Source organism: Neolamprologus multifasciatus, chromosome 1, assembly GCF_963576455.1.
Source record: "Neolamprologus multifasciatus chromosome 1, fNeoMul1.2, whole genome shotgun sequence".
Taxonomy (NCBI): Eukaryota; Metazoa; Chordata; class Actinopteri; order Cichliformes; family Cichlidae; genus Neolamprologus; species Neolamprologus multifasciatus.
Window position 1 is genome coordinate 23,548,124 of NC_140439.1, and position 26,702 is coordinate 23,574,825.

General features: G+C 36.9%; 1 protein-coding gene across 1 annotated transcript in view; it reads right to left on the bottom strand.

Moving 5' to 3' along the window:
- Positions 1 to 598: 598 nt before the first annotated feature.
- The window catches only part of spon1a (spondin 1a), a 57,744-nt gene continuing 31,640 nt past the window's right edge, over positions 599 to 26,702 (bottom strand). Inside the window, exons 7-16 of the mRNA XM_085157331.1 lie at positions 17,561 to 17,625; positions 10,680 to 10,881; positions 8,163 to 8,303; positions 7,130 to 7,205; positions 6,842 to 7,024; positions 5,250 to 5,420; positions 4,971 to 5,138; positions 3,435 to 3,599; positions 2,538 to 2,804; positions 599 to 2,454 (exon numbers count right to left, since the gene is read on the bottom strand). Of these exons, the coding sequence (XP_085013457.1) occupies positions 2,291 to 2,454; positions 2,538 to 2,804; positions 3,435 to 3,599; positions 4,971 to 5,138; positions 5,250 to 5,420; positions 6,842 to 7,024; positions 7,130 to 7,205; positions 8,163 to 8,303; positions 10,680 to 10,881; positions 17,561 to 17,625 (1,602 nt within the window). The 3' untranslated portion in view covers positions 599 to 2,290. The remainder of the gene's footprint in view (positions 2,455 to 2,537; positions 2,805 to 3,434; positions 3,600 to 4,970; positions 5,139 to 5,249; positions 5,421 to 6,841; positions 7,025 to 7,129; positions 7,206 to 8,162; positions 8,304 to 10,679; positions 10,882 to 17,560; positions 17,626 to 26,702) is intronic.

Genomic DNA, 26,702 nt, shown 5'->3' on the forward strand with positions numbered 1-26,702 from the left:
GAAATAACCTTGCCTAAGAACCATTTCACAGCGCATTAACATGGCTGTAGAAGCGTTTCAGTTCTATGACCAGATGTATATTCACATCCAAAACTGAATTATTTCTTTATCAAAGTACCTGTGCTTCTTACAGGTATCTTAAGAATTTATGGAAGATTTGTAGGGAACACCATTTTTAAAAATGGAAAAACTGATGTTTAGTAGTAAAAAGAGTGCTTTTCTGGGTGATTTATGACATCAAAACTACAATGGAATTTATACCGTATCATTTTTTGCACGCCATGCAAAAAATTCCATGCCATTCCATGCACGCAGAACTTCTGAAAGTAGGACTGTTTTTGCAGCAGGCTAACGTACATGAATATTTGAGGCTAAAAAAGCTTGTATCACTTAAGATGATGTCAGCCTAACCCGCAGATATGTGTGTCTATCCCAACAACAGCTGGACCCAATTTCTTTTCTCAGTTGGAGTCAGAAGCATACAAAATGAGGAAGAGGGCTGAGAGTTAAGATATTATTTTAGTAGTGGGCCCTGTCCCGTGACTATAAATATTTATAAATTTGTCCATAGACAGAGGACACTCATTACAATATCAGAGACGTGTAAAGTTCACTTGCATCTTTGAGATAATTTTCAGTCTGTTATAAGAGTTCAAGGTGGGCTAAAAAAAAATCAGCAGCTGGCTCTCCACTAGAACTAGAAAGTAGATAATGTCTACAAGGGTTTCTAGGGGTTCAGATTACAAACAAATATAAACACACATTCCTTGCAAATGCATCTTTTTAAAATCTCATGCACTTCTCATTATAGCTTCCACAGCATTTATTGTTTTAACATCTCAGTCACGCCTGTAATAATTCCCCCACCATGTTTCCATCGCCTGTGCAGTGTGTAGGCTTCCCCCATGTGTGGTTGTGTTGGCATGGAAACAGGAATGACATTATGATGTGTGTGTATTGAATTTTTCACCCTTGTCCCCAGAGTTCCACAGTGAGGAAGGCCTAACACCATCCCCTCCCCCCACCTATTACATGATAGGGGGCAGATTCTTTTAAGATCTCAGCAAGCACGTCCATAAAAACGCAGCGCTCTCCAACTGCTATGATCCTTTAAAGTGAGAGCAGACCCTCTGTGTAGCTAACAAATGCTCCTGAATGCTCCCCAGTTTCTGTCTACCAGAACACTCCTGTAAAACGATTTTGTTGATAGGAGGCTTTTGAATAGAGGTCGTACCGTTTGCTGCTGTATGAATGATAATAAGCAGCAAATTATTCCAATCAGTTTCAGGAAATTTCAAGTATTATTTGCAAACCAAATCAACATTCAGAAATGAATAAAATATCCTTCTCTTAGTATGAAATTATCTTCATTACATTGCCCCCTTGTGGCTATTCTATAGAGAGAGCGAGGAACAACAGGCAGATAAAGCACCAGCCTCAGAAATGACCTAAAGGTTTTAGGCGTGTTGTCCCCATCTAGTGGTAGCACAAGGGTATATAACCGTCCATGTTACTGTGCCTGTTAATCCCCAGAATAAAAACACAGATCAATTTACCAAGCTGTCACATTTACTTTTATTGTAAAGGTGATATTATTCCAAAATATTAATATGTTAGAGGAACAGAGATAAACAAAATGAGGGAAATACATCTAGAAAACATCTACACAAGACTTTGGTAAGAATCTTGGGACACATTCTTATCAAAAAATTCCACTGCAAAAAAATAATACATTTTCTAATAATGCTCCAAACCATATAGATGTCAGCTGTGGTGCATCTACATGTACAACGACATAGCCGGGTATAAAGTCAACTGGGCTTTTTTTTCCCTAGAAACAACTGAACAACTGAAGGCATATAAAACACTGGAATGGCTGGGCACCTGTGCTTTAAAGTCTGGAATATACTGTACTACTTAAGGATACCACAAGATATAACAGTTTTTCTTTTTATGAAAACAATTTATAGTTCATAATTATATTTTTCAAGATATAATATACCACAACAAGTTTACAGTAATGTTGCAAAAGAGTCATGTCAGAGCTAGTTTGGAAACACAAAAGAATCAGCTTTAAAGTTTAAATCCAGACTTACAGAGAAATGTTTGACTTTTTTTCTTCTGTTAACGACAGCTGACCTGATGTCTGGATTTAACCTAAACAGATTCAAGAATGTGTCATTTCAGCCCTAAACAGAGTGCATTGGATCATTGTGCAACAGTGTGCCCTGTACTCTTCCCAGTCCACCCATCCCCCCATCCCCACCACCCACTGCTCCCCTACTCCTTCCTAGCAGGGGTGAACATTACAAGCTCTGATCTCCTTCCTGTCCTTGCAGCTGGACAGCTGGGCAGTCTTAAACTTCTGCTTTACTGTCATGAGGCGTTCTTGAATTCCTCCGCCGCAAATCTTTGTACATTCTGTCCAACTTGACCATGGTCTCATTCTACACCCTAAGAGTAAGAAAAAATAGAAAAAAGAGGTACATTGTAAGTGTTGTAGTCCTGAATCAGCAAAAAGGATGTTGGATACCAACCTGGATGCTCGGAGTTGCCTTCAGCTCTGCCCTGTTTGCTCCTCCTCTTTTCACGCTGTTCCTTGCGACGTTTCTTCTCATCACTGTTGCCTTGTCCTCGGTTGCACTTCCTGATTTTGCACTTTTTCCGCTGGATCGCTTCGGGACAAGGATCTCCGCCAAACTGAGGCTCAAGCATCACCATGCGTGTTCGGATTGTATGACCTTTCCCACAGGACTTATTACACTCTGACCACTCACTCCACTCTGACATGACACAGTTTATGGCTAAGAAGAAATATGGAAAAAAAAAAAAGCCGTAATAATGAGTAACCGTACAATAAATCACACGATGACACAAAAGTAATGAAGGACATTAGTTTTAATTTCTGTATCAAATTTTAGTTAACATTTGGATCACTGTCTTGGAGAAAAGTTTTATCCCTGTGAAGATTCAAGATATGCCTTGACAGAATCCAATACTCTGAGTCATTATTTAAGAGAATCCATGATAATTACCATATAACAAGACAGACATTTCAGTGGTTCATTCATGCAGAAAGTTCAGTCTAATCTTATTTCATTTGTTGAAATAGATCTCAAGAACTCTCAAAAGCGCGACAAGCAGACTTTTTGCTTTTTTCATGTTCAGACAGGTTCAGGAAGGGTTAGGCATGTTGCTACTCATATCTATATCAATATACATCAACGCAATGAGAATAAACAAGAAACTTAAAATACACAAGATAAAGACCAACTCTGTTTATCTGCCCTTTCTTACTGTGAGAGAAGTCCCCTTATGAATGTAAATGTTCACATGAAGACGCAAGTTTTCATAACAAGTATTAGATGATAAATGACATAAATTAATAAATTAGAGATGAACATGTTCAGTGCTTGGTTAATTTCATTACTTACGACACTCTGGTAGCATGCACTTCTCAACCTGTTCTAATTCTTCTGTACACTCTCCCAGTTCCACAGGCGACTTGAGCATACGCTGCCGTGTCCTCAAACCCTTCCCACAAGTTACACTGCAATCACTCCAGTCAGACCACGGAGTCAGTAAGCAGGGAATTGTATCTAAGCCAAAGAAAAACATATACTTTTTCTCATTTGCTTAGATGAATGCAATATCAAACATATTCTACAACCTGGTTTCCAAATGAATTGGTGCACTGTGTAAAGTTTAAATCAAAAAAATAATAATAATAATAAAGCAATGCAGAATAGTACAAAGTGAAATAATACCAAGTCAACTTATGAAATGTTAAGACTGAGAAATTTGATTTGATTTAAAAAATATATATACATGTATGTTTGAATTTTATTCCAGCACTGTGTTGTATTACCACTTCTTTTAATAACTAATAATTGTATTGAATTTGGGAAGTGAGGAAACTCATAGCTGTAATCCCTTTCTGTTCTTCCTCACTCTCTCTATCTGCCATAGGCTATTTTTTTTTTTTTTTTTGTAAAAGTGGACGGTCTGGTGCTTAACTGGACTGTAGACAGCCCAGTTAAGCACCATTTTTTATGGGTTTTGACCTTATCTGTAATGAACTAAACCAGCATCTTGGCAATGGCTTTCTAAAGTATACCTGACTCCATGCTGTGATATAGTGAATTGCACTACAGAATTGTCTTTTAAATGCCGCGCTGCCAAAGTTCTTAATGTCATAGCTGTTTTCATTTTTTGCCGTGTACATTTTATTCTGATATCTCGTTGGATCCTCTGAATTATTTAATTATATTATTCAACACAGGTGATGATATGCTCAAACTGATATCAACAAAGGTTACAAAAAATAGAATAATGTTTTACTATTTTTTTTCTGCTTTATTTCTATTAAATACTTTGTAGTTAAACACCTGGTGGAGTAGCTATTACAGAGACATAAAAAGTACGAATACTGTCAATTTAGCACAGCTATGGCATAAACCATTGGATGATGGTCTAATGAACTTGTTACACACTGTATAATCTATGTATTTTTTTTTACAAAAAATGTTCAAATTTCTTAGTTTTAACATTTGACATTTCAAAATATTGCAGCAAGTAAATACAGTGTATTAATTATTTTATCATTATTGTATTCATATGTTATTTACATTTTTATGCAGCATCCTGACTTTTTTGGAAAGTTGTAACAAATGTTTCATTTTAAATGCAATCAAAACTTATAATTGAAACTTGGAATGAAGGCACTAGAAAGTTTGTCATGAGGGAACAAGGGGAAAAAATTCATTTCAAATGACAGAAGTTCAGGCAATGACTACAGGAAATCCATTTGGTTATATCAAAAAATAGTTTTAACACTTTACATAATGTGAAAAAACTGACTGCTGAAATATATTGTGATTGGTGTAGATAGTGTTAATGGGGCAATTTTCACCAGATTTTCACCGTAGGAGGTTTTAGGATAGTTGTGGACTGGAAATGATGCTACTCACGACATTCTGGCATCATACACTTCTCCACTTCTAGAACCTCTGCCCCACAAATGGAGCCATCTGCAGGCGGCATCTTCACCATTCGCTCTCTCCTCTTCATGCCAAGACCACAAGTGGCACTGCAGACATCCCATTCACCCCATTCTGTAACTAGGCAACTACTGGGAGCTAAGACCAAGAGGAAAGTGCACGGTACAGAAAATTCAGTGTTACTTACAGTTGAGAAGTAATGTGTTGATATGAAAGTTTGATAAACAGAAAATGAACGCAAAAACTCACAGCATTCCTCATTTACCACACAGTTTTCAGTCTCCTCTGTGGGCAAAGTGCAGATTGAGCCATCATCGGGGAACTGTTTAACATAACGCTCCCTGGAACGTGTCCCTGCACCGCAGGACACACTGCATGGAGACCAGGTTATCCACTCTGACATCATACAAGTGGAAGCATCTTGAGAGTCAAAGGAGAAAGATGAAGCAGCCAATGAGTCCAACAAAGGCAACAGAAAGAATTATGAATTTTGACTGCACATAATCACAAATTGCATTGTATTTAATGAAACTGCATATAAAATGTTAATTGTGTTAAATATTCTTGGACAGTATAAGTGTGGTGCCCTTGCAAATGATTTACACAGAATGATTTGGCTTATAATCGAATATCCCTGAATGACGCAGTTGTGATTTGCTTTTCTGTATTTCTGTTTTCATATATAATTCCTATGTTAACTATAATATTGTTTGTTGTTCCATACTGTTAATCTTTTATCTCTCTGCTGTCTGTTGAGGCAGATGGCCTGTATCCCTGACTCTGATTCTCCTGGAGGTCTGTTATAGTTAAAAGGGATTTTTTTTCTCCCCCTTGTTGCCAATTGGTTGCTCATAAGGGAATAGCTGAGTTTCTTTATATAATATCTACAGATCTTGATCTCATTAGCAACTTTGACAAAGCCAATATGACTATGGAAAAAAGTTGCTTTCAAATTTATGGTAATTATTAAAAATAAATTTCAAAGTAGAAAAACACTATTGTATTGTTCATGATAAGTGATATTAGTATTATTATTAATACGTATGCTCTAATCATTCTTACTTTCTTTTTATCATCATAAGTTTGATTGTACCAGAAACACAAATACAAAAAAGTAAGAATGATGTTAGTGCAGACTCACTCATATTGCCCGTTCCAAATATAAATAAAGAATTGGCCTTTTTACCGTTTTTTTCATAATCATTTGTTGTTAAAAGTGAAGGATTTGACAGAGAACAGGAAAATAAAAATGGCTTGAATGTAGGCATCATGCCTGTTTTAAATGTGGGCGCAGTCTTAATGGACAGCTGAATTCCTCACATTATTTATTCATACGTGTCACGAGTCATCTCGAAATACAGAGCACCAACACCTTTTCTCCAAGTGTAATAAATGGCAAACTAATGGCTAGGTGAAGTCTGAAAACATAAAACAAGTCTAACCCAGCCCTGAGGCAGTGCAAGTACCTCCGGAACACAGAGTACAATTTACAGCCAAATATCTCTTATAAATAAATATGCTTAATGGCCTCTTCGAAACAAAGTGTTCTCTTCGCCTGTCTTTCTACTCTCACGTTCTTGCTGCTGTTGAGTGCTACCTCGGGTATTTTATGAATAACAAACAAAAGAAGCATTTCAAAACATGCCATAACTTTTTCAAGACATTAATGGGTACGATAATTATCACAGATATTAAAAATGCTCGTAAAGGTGCTCAGTGGATGGGGAATCTGTGGAGGAATCTTAATTAATTACACTGTTTCTCCATCTTCAAAGCAGTCTTCTACTTTTTCCTGGCCAACCCAGTGCGATTAGTTTTTTTTTTTTTAGATAAATACCCACCCTCATCACTACATCCAGGCCCCATGCAAGGCTCAAAATCCTGAGTGTGTGGGCAGGGAACACTGAGGTCCAACTGTGCCTTCAGCATCCTCTGCCTCATTCGTTTGCCCTTTTCACAAGTGGCCGAGCTGCAGGCAGACCATGGAGACCAGTTTGAGTAGATACATGTCTCAGGAGTATCATCTGCAGGATAGAAAGGGGAATAGGCGTTCTATAATAGCCTACCATTGTTAAGTGTGCTTTTAATCTTGTGTGTGTGAAAAAGAGAAAATGGAACAGGATGCGGACCTTCCTCTTTCTCCTCCTGGGCAATATCTGCTACAATGTCATCCACATTGTCTGGGACAATGTTGCACTGTTCACCCTGTGAACACAAGAAAGACATTTATATTGCTACAATAGTCCACCGCTGTGTGGAGTGTTGCTCTGGGTTTCTGTTTATTCTTGTTCAGTACTTCTATTCACCTCCTAGGGCTATCAGAACAAGCAGAAGCACACGGGTAAGAAAAAGGTCACCATACATTTAAAATGATCCTAGTTGTGGTAGGCACACAATATAGATAATGACTATAGAGTACAGGAATGCATTTCATAATTTGTGGATGTCAACACAGAATCATGCCTAAAAAAATACCCACAGCTGCCTCTAGATGCCACTGAAGGACTGCTAACCTTTGAGCCCTCTTGCAGCAATAATGTTTCATCATTCCTCATAATTGAAAAAGCTTAATATCCTGTAGAAAACTAATTTAAATACCTGCATTAAATGGTTTAATTAACTAAATGTTTATGCTGCACTTCCTTCACAAGCTGTACTGAACATCACAATACTACTGCTGCACATATTGCTACTACTGATATCATTATAAGAGAAAATAATTTAAATTTTTTAAATAAAATATTAAACTGAACCACTAATTTGTTCATAAGTGGTTTAAATATACACATTTTTTTCACCGTACTGCCCTAACAGAATACAGGAAGTGAATAAAAAATGCTCCCTGAGCTTTTTTCTTCATGTTTGGGGCGGAAACCCCTGTCTCCCCCTTCATAAAGGAATCACTGGATTGATGAGTTTTATTGTGCTGTAATGGAGCTTTCTTCAGATCACCAAACTGATTGCACTGAAACAGTTTTCACAACTAAAATACGAAGTGTGGTAATCTATAAAAAACAGAATGATCAACTGTAAACACTGTATAATGACTAAATGTTTACCTTTAGAGGTCGGTGTATGCCTGTCATAATGAAATTGGGTGCATTATATCACTATTCCATCAAAGACACAACCAAGACTTGACTGTTAGGAAAACAGACAAACCTTTCTGGCAATGCGTTCCACCATCACCCTCGCCACAGGGGTAATAGCACCCCCCTCAGGATCATAAAAAGGGCTTTGTGGATGATCCAGACTGGTTAAGGGACGGATTTTTTCCTGGGGCACACTAGGCTTGTTGGGAGACTAAAAGAACCACAGACAAAGAAGGAAAAAGGGGAAAAAATACATGAGCCACAAGAAAGTGGAGCTTTAGGATTTTAAAAATAACACTCTGACAAGACTTCTTTGAAAAATACATTTTCACGTTAAGGACAGTGAGCGCAAAGTCACAAAAGTTACACAAAATGCAAGCTGAACAAAGGACAAGTTTCAAAGTCAGAGCGCAGCTGTGGACGAGCAGTGTAGTTTATATGGGAGCTACTCTCAGTCAACAGTAAAGGTCTGCCAGCAGGGGGCTGATAGAAGCACCACAGCCAGAGGCAGTCTGGAGGCAGAAGACCAGCTCATCCTTCAACCCCCACTGAGGCCACCCAAAAGAAAAATAGAGAAAGAGCAGAGCTGTTTTTGTTTGTCAGAGAGGGAAGGATAAGCAAAAAGGTGAAGAGTGGTCATTAATCAACCGTTACTGTAAAAGTAAAATGGTTGAGACTTGATACTCTGTTACAGACCTGTGCGTTTAACAACTTTGTAACAAAGATGCAACGTCTCATCCTCCCAGAATAGCAACAACAGACTTCTTAAAAAGCTTTAGCACTACTGATATGGTCATTCCTTATTCTCAACAACACATAGTTTTATATCTCAATACTTATTTTATTTTATTTTGGCAATATTTAAATAATGGAGATTAGAACAGTGGAGCCTTTTCATTGCGCTGAAAAAGATGCATTTGGATAGAGTAAACTTAAGAGTGCACTGCATTACTTAGATCCTAAAGACAAAATGAACATTTGTGTTTAACATTGCTCCAATACATACAGTTCCAGAAGGAACTTTTTTTGTGTGTTACTCACATGCATATTTACTGACATTTATTTGAGGCAGAGATCTGTAGTCATTACATTATGTTAAAATGCATGTCAAACAAAAGCCAAAAACTGTGGATTCAGACTTCCCTCAACCAGCATTAAAGAAGAACAATTGTTGAGGCTCATTGTGCTAATGCCACAATTTCCTTTTATATTTCTTAGCCTACATACTTCTTTCGGTTCTTCTAGGTCCACTTGTGAGAGGAACAAGGTGTTCCTCTCACAAGTGGTAATTTCACATGTTTTAAAATCCACTGCTGAATACAATTTTGTATATTTCTACAGTAAAAAACAGAGGAAGAGAAAAGGTCAAATTAACCGATAGGCTGGCCAAAATATAAAAGAGGCTACAGTTCAGTGGGTGAACTGTATTATTATTAAATTATTTATATAGCACATTTAATTACAACAGGAGCGTTGACCAAAGTGCTGTACAAGAATACAACATACCTAATAAAATAACCTAGAGTATTGATAGCAAGCACCAAATATGAATTAACAAATAACTCTCATGCTGTATTAAAAGCCAGTAAATAAAAATGCGTTTTAAGATAAGATTTAAAAAGATTGACAGTGGGAGCCTGTCTGATGTATAGGGGTAAATTATTCCACAGCTTAGGCGCTACGACTGCAAATGCTCGATCGCCTCTATGAACCAGCCTCGACCTTGGTACAGCTAAAAGCAAAAGATCACTTGATCTAAGAGAGTATGAGCTCTAATACATCAGCCAAAAGTTTCATACATGTTTAGTCACAAAATTTGGTCAAACTGTAAGCTCAGGAGATATTGAGCATGCAGCACCTGAGAGTGAGGGCTGAAGGAGGGACATTGCTCAAGGCTTTTAGAGGAGAATTGGATGGGCGATGACACTTGAATTGTTGCAGCCTGGCGGTATGATGTGAGAGAGGGAGTGATTGTGAATGTGGGCAGACAGGCAGATGAAGAGGTTGGTATAATGACAAGGTCAAAATGTGAGTGTGAAGGGAAGTCTCAGCTGGTGATGAGAGCGAGGAAGGTTATCCAGGGGGTAAAAGGCAGAGCGAACAACAGCTTGCAAAAGGCTGCGATTGCCCAGGGAATGTGGGGTTGTAACCTTATTTGAGTGAGGGACACTACTGTTTTTGTTGCATCATTTTCAGAAGGTTTTACTTAAAATTAGTTAAGTCAAACCTTAACTGCTTATTGAGCATGCATTAAGACAACTTAACTAATTAAATTAATAAGCTATTATGCTAACAAGTTTTGATATTCACATACAATGTTTAGTAACATCTGAGTAGTAAATTGTACAATCTTACATTTTAACAAACATAGAAACATTGGTATAAGTGCTTTCCTCACCATATATTAGATTAATGGTAGTTACTCATGTTTCACTTTATGAACCCGCTGATGTCGCAACAAATTTAAAAACATTTTACATGGCACAAGCACGCTTAGAGCAAAAACAGAAAAAAACACTTTACTGTGCCATTGTTTGAGGGTAAATTAATAACATATTACATTTAATTTTATAAAATTTGTACCCACCTCATATGACACCCCACTATCAGTGCCTGCATCCCAGGGGATTAGGTCCTGGACCACCTTTTGGACCCAACCACACTCCTTTGTACACAAGTCCTCAGCAGACAGACCTACATTCCAGTCTGGACTGGGCCCCAGCATCGTCAGGAAGGACATGAGGTGACGTGTCCGGTCTACTGAAAATTCTGCTGAGGGGGCAGCCCGCCTGAGGAAGAGCATGAGTATGAGTTCTGAGTGCACCAAACCACTTTGTGAGTAAGGGAGAGCTCAACTGACAAGTGGGAATCTCCAAAGGCTGTGGCACACAATGGATGTGTCCTTCATAACACCTTAGGGTAAGCTGCACATGTTCTGGACAAAACGCAATCCAGTAATGCATTTGCTGTATCCTCATGTGTTTGTAGGGCCGTGCATTTTCAATTTTGCCCTCAAGTATCCCAGAAATTAATGAAACAGTTTGCAGGTTACTGAGATTTCTGAGGTTGTGGAATGTTTAATCAGTCCATCAATCACAAAAGAGATATCCGGAGTTAGCTGAACCGAATCAGTCTTTAATGTTGTGTGCACATTCAAGATGTGATGTGAGAATAAATATTTTGTACTTCTGGTTCCTGGCACATTGGATTAAGCTTATCTAATATTGGAATATTGTGGAATTTTACAGGCAGCATATAAGAAGATAAACATACAGCTTAAAAGTCGTAGTAACTGATAAAAATTTCTTTGACATTTTTTTATAGATTCAGATTGTCAGACCACATCTATCTCCACACTACATTTGCTTTGTTCTAACACTGGAGACTCACACACTTGCACCATCTTACTTGACCAATGATTGACAGCTAAATTAATTGCAAGAATTTTTCCAGATAACAGAAGAATAATTAGGAGCGAGAAGCTTCTTCTAAGAGATACAATTAGCCAGTGATTCCTCTTCACCTGTCATTATGGCTACATAAACCTATGACTTCAGCCAACTCTGTCCTGCACTTGCACATTCTGCTAATGATGCCTCTGAGGAGCTGAAATAACTGTTATCCCCTGAGAACACACAACTTGACTCAACTCCCCCGGGTCTCCGTTCAGAGAGTACTGCAAGTCTCCGCTTTATCTCAGAGTGCCACCTGGGTTCCACAAAAAAGTCAGGTGTAATTGACAGAAAAGAAGAGACAGAACACGGCTGGTTGCAAATAAGGCAGGGGATTAATCACCCTAGATAACCCCAGTGAAATGTTTTACTAATTCCAAAATGTTTTGGTTTATAAATATGCGCAGGCGTGTTTTTGGAGAATAGAGTTGATATAAATTTTAGTAGGTGTCAAAATGTTGCTACATGGATATATTCAGTCATTCCCTTGAATATGACAGTTTCAAAAATGACTTGTGTGGGCGGTTAATCGGTGCGTTCGTTATGCTTGGTAAAGGAGACATAAACTATTTACTTAAGGTAAAGGAAATATTTTGTGCATGCAAATCAAACAAATGAAAAACAAAGTTTTTCTTGACAAAGTTACTTTTGATCGATTTCCACTGCTTCTTACTGCATTGCTAGCAATTGTTTTATATTATATCATACGATGTAAAGCTATTGTTTCATATCACGTGCACGTTTTGTGCACACAACATAAAGTGGGCTGATGCTCTCACACTGCTTCCATAATGTTTAGGCTCAAACTCTAAAAAGGCCAATCCATTACCAATGATTTTTTATTGTTTTATCCATGGTGAATTAAAATTTGATCATATTTTTCTGCGTTTATAAAATTTTGACAAGATCCCCAACACCACTGGCTGAAATGCAGCCTAACACAATGACAGAGCCTCACCTGTGTTTTACAGATTGCTTGTTGTTGTTGTACTTCTTTCCTGACCTCCTCGGTACATATTGATGAAAGGAAATCTTTGAATTTTTATCACTTCACGAGACTTGTTGCTACTGATTTGTTTTCTCCGTTTCCCTTCCTTACCAATGATTTCTTAACAGTCACTATTTCAATGTGATCATTTATAGTTCAGCTAAAGGGTGAGCTTCATCTCTCAGGTCTCTCAGGTCTTATTGGGTTTTTTCCTGTTTTCTTAGGGACATGACTTTCAGATGCTGTTTTGTTGCAAATTGTTTTTATGTTATTATTATTTTATTTTACGCCTCCCATTTTTTCTTTCATCCCCCACTTGTTTGGTTTCCTAATTTTTTTAAGGACACACTGTACACCATACTGAGATATGCCAAGATTTCTGGCTATAAGCTCTTTGGTATAATACTATTTTATGCCTGTCAAATTGTTTTATCACTGGCATTTATTGTCAATCCAACTCAAGAAATGGGAAGAAATGATGTGTTTTTGTGACAGGCTGCTTGGAATAAAGTGCCTAAAGTGCCAATTTAAAATGGGCTCTTTGACAGCTTGTCTGTTGTGAGACACAACACTGGTTCATCGCTTGAGTTATGTCCCCTTTCGTATGCATGACCTAAAAATCCTTTTAAAATGGGCAGGTAATGGAATGAATATGAGGGAAAAAGCAGCCAGTGTCCAAAGTAAAATTCTGAAAGACCTTCAGAAAGCCTGGAAAACTATTGCTCAAGAGCACTTTAAAAATTAGAAGCAAGTCATTGCACAGGACTGTATAATAAAGTACTTAAAGCTTTTAGCTGCTATTCACATAAAACTCACAGAATAACACCATAGTCCTGGTTAGCGGGAGTGGGGAGGCAATAAGAAGCCAGTGTGAGTGTCATGGAGCTGTCAAGCTGCCATTTATTTATTTATCTTTTACAGACCAAAGATAGAAACAGTGAAACTAATAAAAGATGTTTAGTTAGAAACTGAAAGCGCAACATTGTAGTGAAAAATGTGATTTAGGAGTGAGTCAGAGAATAAAGCGTAGACTCATCAGAATCTGTGTGAAGCCTTCAGGAATATCTATTATGTTAACGCCCACAACAAAATCTACTGGAAAACTGGTGTTGAAATGTTTTACTGACATCTATTTGGGACTGAAAATGTGTGTGTTTCAGTTGTGTTTATAAGCAAACGCTGTCAATGAAGTTATGTTTGGGAAGTGGTCTTTATAGTTTGTGAAAATAAAGTTGTAACCTTCTTCTAACCTTTAGAAAAGGCTCAAACTGAAATTCTAAGAAGCAACACTTTGTGCACTAAAACTGATTTATTGCATTTTAGAAGAAAAATTATCTGTTTGTTTTAGCGCATCTTAACACAAAACCTCTATCCATACTGATGCTGGTGTTACAGTAGGCTTTGCAATATTTTGGAAAATAAGAGTTTTCTTCTACAGTGGAAAACAAGATTGACATGATAGTTCTTTTAATTACATGTTACATTTCTTATTACTGAAATCAACAGCGCTATTTCTGTAATATTTTATAGAGAGACAGTAACTAAGACTGCCTCAGACGCTTACAGTCAGGGAGCTGAGATAGATCATGACATTTACCTGGACTATTTCAGGATCAGTGACTTTTAATACAATCGCCAGCATTATTTGTACTAGGTGAGAGTTCAGGTTTAAAATATTACCTTTTAAACAAGAAAAGTACCAGTCTGTACTGACTGCAAAATGATATGACAGTGGAAGCACTATGGAGATAAGAATGAGAAACCTAAGAAACATAATTTTTCAGATGTTTGTAAACAGAGTGTTGACTCGAAGAAATACCTGCAGCATACTGAGGCACAGAGCTTCTTCTTCACTTTGAGCGCTGAGTAGTTTGTTGGTTTATTTATTTATTTATTTACTCAGTCAAGAGTTGAAAATTTTGAACTTTGGGTAAAAAAACAGTGCTTCTTGTGGTTGTCATGTTTCATCCAAAACGTCCAATCAAAGTGAAGAGGTGTTGAGAAACACTACATCAACACCTCATCAACCACACCACACTACATCGACCAAATGTTGCATCTCATTTGTGCATCCCAATGGAGATGGGATGCACAAATATTGGTCTCTGAGTATTTATGTCTGTACAACAATATTGCTATCAAAGTAATAGTAAATATTGCAGACAAAGCATCTCAGTCAAAAAAAATCCTGCACCTCCTTTCAAATACTCTTAGCTGGGTATTTTCAGAAGAGGATCTGGCGTATCCAGCTGGCAAAATAGCTTTGTTAGACATGGCAACTTTGGGGAATACTCAGAGAACTCAAATTTCATCATGCTAGCTAGTCAAAAGAGCAAACTGAACATCTGGGGAAGCAATTCTTAGACAATCTGTCTAGCATTTCTTAGACAGATTGAAAAGAGGTGTTTCAGTAATGCTCAATTTGTTTTTTAGCATTAAAGCACATAAACCTATTTTGGCAGGAATCTATAATAAAAGCATATTATTATGGACACTTTAACTTCGGGATAAAGGCCCATCTCTATTCTGTGTTTAGTCCACCTTAGACATTTGCTCTGGTTTGCTGGTACCTTTAACACACAATTGCACACAAGTACACGTATCCAATTTTGCTGACATAAATAACCATACACTGTATGTAATTTCATATGCAAACCTAATAAGACTCTTTTAAACACTACATGGTGCATTTTCTAATTTCATGACTGAAATGTGTACTTAACTCTTTTGACGCACAGTGACCATGGTGAGGGCAATTCTTTGTAATTATTTACATAAAATGTCCTTTCCTTTTTCCTCCTCCAACCAACATAATTGATCCAACACACTTTCACATGTGCTGTTCATAATCACTGTGTGAAACAGTTAATTGGTTGCATATACAGAGCAGGGTAGGCTAATTAGCCCTTGTGGATATCATTGCTTCTATTCCTGGCTGTGTTCTTCCATTCAGATATTAATCCCATTGCCCTTATTCTAGCTCTGTGGTTGAAGAAACAACACACACAACAACACACAGGACATTTTTCTATACTAATGGAATAAAACAGGTTCTTGTTGTTGACACGAATGAGAAAGTAAATGACTCATATGAATATAGGGGTAAATAAATGTGCAAACAGTAAGTCCCATCTTTTTACTTCAAGGTAATCCCATTTCTTTATGTCTTAATGCAGTTAAAAATATTTGTAAGATTTAAAAAAATAAAAAAATAAAAACATGACTTTTTACTTTAAAGTTCAAATATACAATCAATTTGCACATTCCCCAATGTCTTACAAAACAGCTCCCCTGCCTCCAGTGCACTACCAATTAGTGTCAGTGAACTTGGGTGAAAAACTGAGTCATTTTTTCACAGTACTGAACAAACTCTACTGATAAGGCTTCTTGCTTGAAATGGCTCAACAAATCCCTGAAATATTGGTAGAATATCAGAACTACACTGCAATCAATGATGCATTTAAAGAACCTAAGATGATTAAGATTTTGAAATTTCATCAATTAGAGATAGTGAGTATGTGTGTTTGTTCCTTAACCTCAGGTCCACGCCTGGGAGGTTAAGAGTTCTGTGCAATATGTTAGCTGTTTCTAAGACTGCACTCTACTGGACAGAGACCTCTGATGTTGTATCTAGAAGCTGCTGGACCTACTCTTTCAGCTTGGGGGTTGTAGCGCATAACGCTCCTATTACCACTGGGACCACTTTGGACTTCACCATTCCACATCTGTTCAAGTTATCCCTTCAGCCTTCGGTACTTCTCCGTTTTTTTCTGTGCTCTTTCTTTCTGATGTTGCTGTCCCAGGGGATTGCCACATCAATCATAACTGTGGTCTTCTGCTCCTTGTCAACCATCTGAATGTCTGATTTGTTGGCCAGCAGCTGCTTGACTGTCTGGACCTTGAAGTCCCACAGGACCTTAGCTCTGGGGTCTTAACCACCTTTGGAAGTATCTCCCATCAGGAGCTGGGAACTTCCATGTGGCATGAATGTTCCTCTATGATATCCCAGTAACTTGGTTGTGCCTCTCACTGTATAGTGTCCCATATTGAATTTTTTATATTACAGCTATGTGCTCGAGAGTCTCTGGGGCATGTTTGCACAGCCTGCAACTTGGGTCCAGCCTGGTTGTTGCCTTACAAGAAAGTCTTTCTCCTTGGAAGCAAAATATGAAGAAATGAGGCTCAAGACTACGATAAAGCACTCTGCCAGCCAGTCCTTTTTCAGTAATGACCGTCTGTAGCTCCTTGCGGAGGGTGTTGATGACTGTGTGTACTAGAATAGACTGATTAGACCATATTCATAATGTTTGAAAAACAATTCACTGTAACTTAAAATTTAAAAATTTAATAATCTGAAATACTGCATTTCTATTTTTCATGACCTATAAGCCATAATCATCAAAACTATTTTTTTGAGATACACTAGTATATATCTGAGATATATTGATTTCAAACAAAAATCATCAAATTCCAGAAGTGATCCTAGTCAACTTAGATTAAACTTGTTCCTGTGTAGCAGCTCTGACACATTATAGCCCCATATCACATTATCACATTACCAGGATTGGGTTTGATAAATTTAGGATTTATTTGTTTTTGGTCTGTCATTGATACACTGCAGATCCAAGATACAAATAAGTACCGCGGGCCTCGACAGTTTATTTTTGCTCACAAGCCTTTATGTATCTTTACACATCTAAGTCCTAAACTGTATTAAAAAGCAAGTTTAACTATTTGTATTATTCATTTTATACAATCAATCAGGGTTTTCAGGCAATTTATGAATTTTGTCTATCGATTTATAAGTGAAAAATGTTTTGAGTTTTATGTATCATTGTCTAAAAGAGTTTTATTTCACAACCTCAGGAATATTTGAATGCATGACATGATAATTACCTCATTTATTTATTTATATTATGATAACTGAAACGTCCTGGTATAAAGCATAAAATAATGTCCTGTTACATTTCTTATAAACCTTCCAAAACCACAAATAGGCATCATCATAATTAAAGACATATCACTTACACGTTAAGCGGCTGCCAGGCTGGCCACTGTGCTTTCATTTTGATGACTGTCAGGACTTCATCACCCTACAGGAGAAAGATAAATGCACACAGATTTAGTGTTAGTCTGCTGAAATTATCTAACATCTCACTTCAAAAAGACCAGTGAAAGACTTTCCACACTCTATGACTTGGATACATGTGATATGTGTGGTTAAATAGCTGAAAGCTAAAAGCTATAACTTATCCATAGATAGAATCTATACTATATAAAACTATATAAATGTATTGAAATTATTAGTAATTAAATTTTATGGAAATTGTAAAAACATCGTATTTGATAAGACAGTTTGTAGAGCTTTTAATCTGGCAGTTACAAGAACTGCTATTGGCTCTGTTCCAGTTGGAACTCCCCACTCTCAATGACAACAACAAGAAATTACACATACATGCATTTTGTTGTCATCTCTTTATGTTCGGTTTTCTTCTAAAATATATTCTCTATGTCATAAATACTGTAGATCCAATCTTAATTCCATCTGTGATGCTGTATCATATTAAGAAGGTTTATAACCTTTGCGTAAAGTCCTCAGTCAGTCAGTTTTAAAACATAAGTTAACGCCACACTTGCAAATTTAAAGCGAAGTGTGAATATGAATATAAAGTCGAGTTATCACTTTTGAATTCGTAGGTTAGTTCACATACTGAAAATGGTTTTGGTTTGTATTTATGCAAAAGGAAACATTTTTATTTTCTCAGGTGTTTTTGTATTAAAAAGAAATGTCAGATAATCTCACATTACTACAACTTTGGTTTATTTGTTTTTATCTCGACCTGCAAAGGTGACTGAGGAGAAATGTTTTGGCCATCTAACTTTCCTAGCAGTAGGTTAGAACAAGAGTTTACCAGTTTGCAAACTAATGAGAAAAGAGCTAGCAAATATCGCTCTACGACCAATAGAAAAGCCAATAACACAACAAGCAATATTCAAGACTACCACAGTAACAAGGATCACAACTGCACAAGGCAAAAACGAACCCTTTTCTGACATTCTAGCCTTTTTGGAAGCTGGAAGGATACGTTTCACCTTCTTTACCTGCAAACCCAGAAACAATAGAACCATATATTTTTAAAATAACTACACTTGAATGGTCACATGTACTCAGAGGGCATAATTCTTGGGAAAAGTTCCTTTGAACCACCTTAGTCAACTTAGCCTTCCACTTATTTGTTTGTAATTGAGCCACATACTGCACTGAATAAAAAAAAAATAAAAAAAAAAGGGGGGGGGGTTTCATATTCAATTCAATTTTATTTATATAGCGCCAAATCACAACAAAAGTCATCTCAAGGCGCTTCATAGATTATAGTGTTAATGAAATGTCACAGTGGAGAGCTGCATGTAAAAGGTAACATGCTGCACCTTTTCTAATATGAGCATCTTTTTTTCTTTTATTGTGAAAGGACCTTCTTTAAAAGAGAATGACAGGAGATGATATAATTAGATGTAATTGGTGCCAAAATCTAAACCATTAGACTTTAAATGGGCACAATGTGTGCCTGTGGTCGGGAAAATATAAGAGCACTTGAAAATAAACTAGTAAATATAAAGTATCAGAGTTAATACATTTCTGCAAAGAGTAAAAAAAAAAAGGACCGAGTAGAATCAGAGTAGTGGTATTCCCCCGGCCGCATCTTAGATAGTGGCCGTCTGTTGAAAGTCTTTTCAGGAGCAGTAAAGAGGATGTCATCTAATATTTCCCATCATTACTCAGTAATTGCCAGATACCCATCACTTAGTAGCTCTCTAGACATTTTAATGGAATGGATAAGTGTCATAATTAATAGGAGACATGTCAGTATCTTGTCCGCAAGCTATGAAGTAGCCTCAGGCACATCTGCCCCTGCCCTCGGTACTATTAATTTTTAATTTACCTATAATTGACATCACCGCTGACCTTATCTTCTAGTGAATTTTATTTTATGCTAAAATGTTCCAGTTTTCTCACTCAGAAGTTACACAACATGGTGCAGAGTTGCAGTTGTTAATACACACATAGACAAACACAGACAGTTTCTTACAGTTTCTAAGTTGGCAATAAGTGAAAGTTCACAATATCCACAATATACAGTTTCTTTGCAACTGTTAAAAAAATACATAAATAATGTTTGAGTTTTAATGTTAGTCACATGAAAAATATGTAAAGCAAGAGCATCACACAAGCAAATAGTCTAAAGCACCTAAAGCACAACTCCTAGCAAAACAACCTTGGACCCTTATTGACTATGTCTGACATTGATATGAATTGCTCTTTTTGTAAAAAGAAAAAAAGGGAAAAAAAAATGTTTTTATTCCCGTTCAAGAAGAAAGGAACCATCTGTCAATGCAAAATCCGAAAGGAAAGAAAAAAAAGAAAGGTAAAGGAGAACTGCTAACATCTGAGCCAAGCTACTGTAGCTTAAAGAACTGTTTGACTACCAAAGAGGTTTATGTGTCTATCTTTTACTCTAAAAAGGGAAATAAAAATGTTTTATTTTGTAATTGCAGAAGTATTACTTCTGAATTACAGAGAGATCATCCATCTTCTGTTGTGTCTATTCAAGGGAGAAATATTTTAATGTATTAGAAGCACCCATGAAAACAAACACTCCATACAACTTTGTTGCTAGCTTTATTGAGCAGAACAGAGAACACACATTTATTGGCCTAATGAAAAAAATCTGCAACAGATCATTATCTTGGCACAAAATTCCAAGAGTCTGAATTCATTTTTTAATTAACATGTATAACATTGCATGGATATTTTTTTTCTATGTTTTCTTATCGAGTGCATCTACCATAGCTTGTCGTGCTGCTATAAGAAAATCTTTATCGCCTAAGCAACTGGTTACTGCAGCGTCTCTTTATGGCAGTGTCTCGAAAGACATAGAATATCATGCCATCATGTTTCTGCTTCCCAGATGGCTCTTCATAGAATTTGTTAAGAGATGCTTTGATTTCATTACTGTCATCTTTTTTTCTGGGCAGCACGGTGGCACGGTGGTTAGCACTGTTGCCGCATGTAATATTTTGTTATTTTGTTTATTGTTTCACAACCTACTAACAAAAATTCAGTCAAATTAAAAACACAACTGTATTCAAAATCTCATGAATTATTCCTCGATTAAACCCAGATGGAGGTCATACTTGGGGTGAACGTGTAGTCTTTTGGTCAAAAACATTGTAATTATTTCGGGAAATCAACATATGGTCCTCAAAAAAGTGCAATGGCAAGGACATGCATGAATAAATAATAAATCTTTAATTTGCATTGGATTTTTCTCTTGACCCTGTTAAAAAGAATCATCACTGGAATGGATCCCATTGACAGAGTCGTCGAAAGCCACTGGGTCAAGCCTTTCCTGCTGGGATAGAACTGACCTGTCGCACTCCCTCACACTGAGGAGATCAGCCATGAAATTGGCTCACAGCGAGCTGAGGGTATAGTCTTTAAGTGCTGCCTCAGCGAGGTAATATCCAAGTTGTGCATGGTTCCCTATTGGACAAAAGGGCAACCATCAGATCTTTTCCTTTAACTTCAATACCAAGACAACTGTGCAGGGTGGCTTTTCTTCAGGCTGTTCTTCAGGTTAGGCAATGTTTTTATTCACAAAGATGAATTAGATGAATTTACTAGTTGTGTACAATCTTTGATTCTCTGATCTGACTCTCAGTAATTTTCTCCTGTAAAACTTTTCACCTTTAAGGTCACACTGCTCCTTCTCCAACAGTCACACAAGGCAGCAGACACAGGGCAGTTCTTCACATGGTTTTATATGGGTAATACAAATTATTAAGTGCCTTACAAATTGGCACCATACACAAATTTGAGGGTCACAATTTTAAAGCTTAAATATGGTTTATTGCCCCCCAAAAAGCAATAAAAGTTCTAATTAAGAATAAGAGCTCATAAAGAAGTATGTCATTCAGGCACCATGAACATGAAAACATGGAGGGTTTCAGATGAAGATGTTAAAAGAGTCATTATGGTGAGCCGGGAAAAGAGAAAGCATCTGCTAACACACCATCAACACCAATAGATTATTTATAGTATTGTCATATTTGTTTTGTTTACTAATATAATTAACAGATATTACTGTTTAATATTTCAAATATATAACATTGACACACAGAGAAAGGAAGAGAAAGAGAAAGACACTCAAACAGACCTGCAGCTGCTGCATACACGCTAGCATAAACATGTTATTTTAAATATTGTTTGCATTCAAATACTGTAAAATAAATTAAAAAAAACCAACAACTCTGAAGAGTCATTTTCATAACAGAGTAGTATTTGTATCCATTAGAGAAGACACATCATGCAGTGCAGATGACATACTCTCTCATCTTGGAGGGAAAAGATTCATATTGCATGAATAATTTTCATCCAGTCCTGACAAGCGCAGTGAACATTCATTTGTGCTGCTTGATTTAGCATTTGTAATTCCCTGTTAGGCAAGAAACGGCATTTAAACTGGCATCATTGCAAATAAGAAATGGTTAGCAACAGAGTCACAGTGTTAATATGGTTTAATATTGGCTGCATGCCCTACTGACATTTGTAATGGTTTCATATGAATGTGGCTGGAATGGCAACCATACATTTGTTTACACGCTTTAATGCAGCAAAATGAACAATCATAAACCTGTCCTAAATCTGCACCGCTTTTTCAGTCATGATAGTGATGATAATGTACCTCAAACACTCAACATTTACAGAGAGTAACAAAAATCTGAGAAAAAGCTACGCAGCTTTGGGATATTATGATGTTGTTATTGTTTGTTTTGGGTTTTTTTGTTTGTTCCTTTTTTACTGAATATACAACACAAAAAATATGCTCAGGTTAATTTCAAAATGACTTCACATTTGTTTCACATTAAGTTAACCTTCAGCACAGCTGTGTTGTACACGGATGGTAAAACAGAAATAGTTATTTAATGTTAGATATATAAACAGAATGACAACTTAATATGTGGATTAGGGTGATGGGACCAAATCAGAAAACACCTCCAACAACTGGAAACACATAAGGCAATGTACATGTTTGTCTTTGGTTTAGTTACGTATACAAGAATGTATTTGTCACAGTTAGAGAAAGACTGTTTACTTCATTTAGGTTAAGAAGGCTTTACAGTCATGACTACACAAATAAACACCTACTATAGGGAACATTCATTCAACTAAGTTTACTACTAAGTCTACTAAGCTTAGTAGTTTGGATAGTTAATAGTGCGTAGTTAATTAAATCATTTATAAATAGCTTTAGAATTTAGTCACTGACTTGTGTTTGGGGTCTTCAAATACACTCACATAACAGATTTTTTTTTTTATCTGAACACCTGATAAAGCAACTTATTGGCAGAATTCTTTCAGTCCTCAAGTTTTCACATTTTAGGGAAATAGTCTGTAATGAAAACTTGATTTCCCTGTCACTGATGCAGAGTCATATAAATTAACAGAATACTCAACTGCCAGGGATAAGGCATAAACATTGTAATACATCACATAGCTTTCATGGTGAAAGCAAATCATTGATTTGCTGATTATCTAACAGAAATACACCGTTCAACCCTGAAGCTGCCACTACCAGCTTTTAAGGGGAAAAAAAGAGCTGTCACATAATTTATTCCTACAAGTATCCACCTGATGAAAGGTCAATAATCAGTGACAGAATAAACTATTCAGACTGTTCTTTTGTGTACACTTATTGCCTAACTGCTTTATACTACAAATCGTTTAACTGCACTGTGACATTTTTATTTGTATGCCATACATCCCATTTCTTCTGCTTATCAAAAGTCAATGTTAGCTGCAGGCTAAGCAGAGTATTCCACATCTCCCTGCCTACAGCAATGTTCTCCATTTCCTCCCAGGGTAGCCAAAGGCATTGCCAGGCTAGCTGAGATATGTAATTCCTCCACTGAGTTCTGGATCTTTTTGGGGGGTTTCTGTCTAGCTGGAAGTAAACCTTCAAAGAAAGGTGGATTATATGGTATTGTATGATTACCAGTGCCCCCAGGACATACTGATTCACTATTTTTTTCAAGATCTGGTTACAAAAATGAAACAAAATAGTCCATTGTGTTGGCAAAATATGCACCAGAAACAAGACCAGAGCAATTGTTCTGTTACTTTCTCTGCATGTTTTTGTATGTCTGTACCATAAGATACAAAATTTCTTGGACAATAACACCACTTTTGTAATTTTGCCTCTGTACATATCCATAGATTTTAAATCACGCAATCAAGACGGGAACACAGTTCACCGTGCCATCGCCAACTGCAGGTTAAAGCTGTAACATGCAAACAAGTGAACACGGGAACATGATCCAGAAAAGGCAATGTTTGAAACTGTTCTTTGGTCAGACAAACAAAATTTGAAATTCTTTTAGAAAACATGGCCACTGTGTAACAGGTGGATCAAAGAGGTGAGGAACACTCAGTTCAGAGATAGCCTTCACCTCTGATGGTATGGGGCTACATTAGTGCCTATTGTACCTTCCATATTCCAGGGAGACTATGCTAAACCTTATACTTCCTCTGTTTCAACAGCAAGACTGTCTGGGTGCTGAACTGCCTGTTATTGAGACCTTTGACCAGCTGAAAACATTTGGTACATCATGAAATTAAAAATATGACAAGGACGACAGAGGACTGTTGAGCAGCTGGAATCCTGTTTGAGACAAGAATGGAACAACACTGATGCAATCAAATTCATCAAATTATTTTTATTTATTTTTTTAAGTGTCACATTTTCTCATTTTAAACATTTGATATTTTTTATATGCTTATTTATGAATAAAACATGGTTTTATGAGATCTGCAAATCATTTTACTCACATTTTACACACCATTCCTACTTTTTTGGAGTTGGTGTTGTACTAATGGCTAATGCCACTTCCTAGTGGCTACGCTAACATGAGGGAGGGAACCAATTACTCACTCAATGCAATAGCAGGAAGACAAAGCTGTGACAATAAAGCTTCTTTTCAGATCCCTCAGGAAGCTCAGCCTCAGCAGACGCTCATATAATCACCATGCTAAAAATATCATTAGTGCTAATTACCATGCAAATACCTCAGGTATTTTTTCACTTCAATATTATTACCATAAGAAAAAAACATATTCCCTGTGTGTGCATAATTATGCAGATTTGTCATTCATATGCTTTGCCACCGCTAACCTGACCTGACATTGAAGACTGTAAATAACTATTGTGTTAACTTATAATTTGTCTACACATCTGCAATTTCAGATGTACTTCAATATACTTTCAATGAATTATCATTATCATTATTATTATTATTATTATTATTATTATTATTATACAGAACTTCCAACATTGTTTGATTATTGCATAATGCTGTTGGTAATAAGATGTGTGTCAGAAGGATTATTCTTAATGAAGAGAATATCCCTTCTGTATTTAAAATGGTCAAACTATTCCCTAGGACAGTACAATTATGTAGAATTAAGAGCTGTTTTCTGCCTCTGAGCCAAAGCCCCACTTGGTCTAAAGCAGTCTTTTCCCTGGGTGAGATAGGAGCACGTCTGATGTTGTAATCAAAGTTCTGCTCAGGAATCTCTGATCTGTCTGTCCCAGCACGTACTCCAAACTATTAATAGACATAAAAAAATTGCTTCAAAATTCCAATGGGATGCAAGCTGGCTGTTATCAGCGCATAGCGTAAAGGCTTACACAGCCTTTAGGTGTTAATTAAATCTCCACTGACATTCCCATATCCTGCCCTGCAGAATAGGCTGCAGCTCAGATATTGCATAGGTGAAGTCACTTCAGTCACACCAATCTTGCTCAAAACAGGACAGGAGAACATCCCACAGGCTATGGGGAAAATGTGGTGACAAGTGAATCATCCATGCTAAAGGCAGATGGGTTTTCAAGCACTCACTACTTCTCTAGAGAGCTATGAATTGATTTGCTGACCATGGTTGTCCTCAGTGGCAATCTCTGAGCCTTGCAGCACAGTCTGGAAGGCTATAGTGCTGCCTGGCACACTCATTCATCAAGCAACCTGAGCCATCATACAGGCAACTCCTGCAAACCTGGGCCCAGGGCTAGGGTATATTATTAGAGATGAATTGAGGTAACTGCCTTTGATGACCCAGTTTAGGGTGTCTCTGCTCTCTATGCTTTTTCTTCCATTTTACTAACTTTCATTCTTACTTTCAGAATTCGTGCTCTCTAAGGAGGTCAGTGGCCACTGTGGTTAGATGTACTGCACTGCAGAGTATGTGATGATCATAAAACTGCCAAATGTTAGTAATATTAAAACCAGATATAATCCAGCCATGCATCGCCATCCATACAAAATTAGATACCTTTAAATCATTACTGACTCTAGTATTACAAACAGCTATGAATCAGAATGCATAATTCAGTCTGGAACTCACAAGAGACATTAACTAAGCAAGGGGGACACACATGCTAAAGGCAAAACATAACTTAGCATAAATACACAGTATGCAAAACAACGAAAACTGTCAGAGCTATATCTCTGTGCTGCATATATTGTATAACAGTGCATAGCTATTTTACAACATGTGAGGCAACTGAGCTCAGCTGCAGTGCACAAACAAAGAACACAACTATCTATGCGGACACCACTGTCCCCATTAATCTTTACATGCAAGAAACTTATTATAAGGCAGCTTTAACACACATACATGAAATTAAACATTTACCAGTTCTGCTACAAGGACCAGACAGTTTTACTGCCTCTAAAATCTTCAATGCAAGAAGAAGCTGACCCAAGCAGATAAAATTAATATCATGTGTTTGTTAGTTCTCTCTAAAGGCAGTGAAGAATCATAACAGTATTTTGTTTGTGTGAAACACACACACAGACACACACACACACACACCCACGCGCACACACACACACAGAGTAATGAGCCTTTTAATGCATTTGAGGAAATAATACATTATAAATGAAAGACACTGCATTAAAAGTAAATGAATAAACAATAACCCAGGATTTAAAAAAAAAAAAAAAAAAAAAAGCAGCTCTAGTGGTACAAAAACAGTGTTTCTAGACAATAAATCATGGCTGTCTCCCTGACTTTCATAGGAAGCAACTGTAGACTAATGATAGTGATGATAAA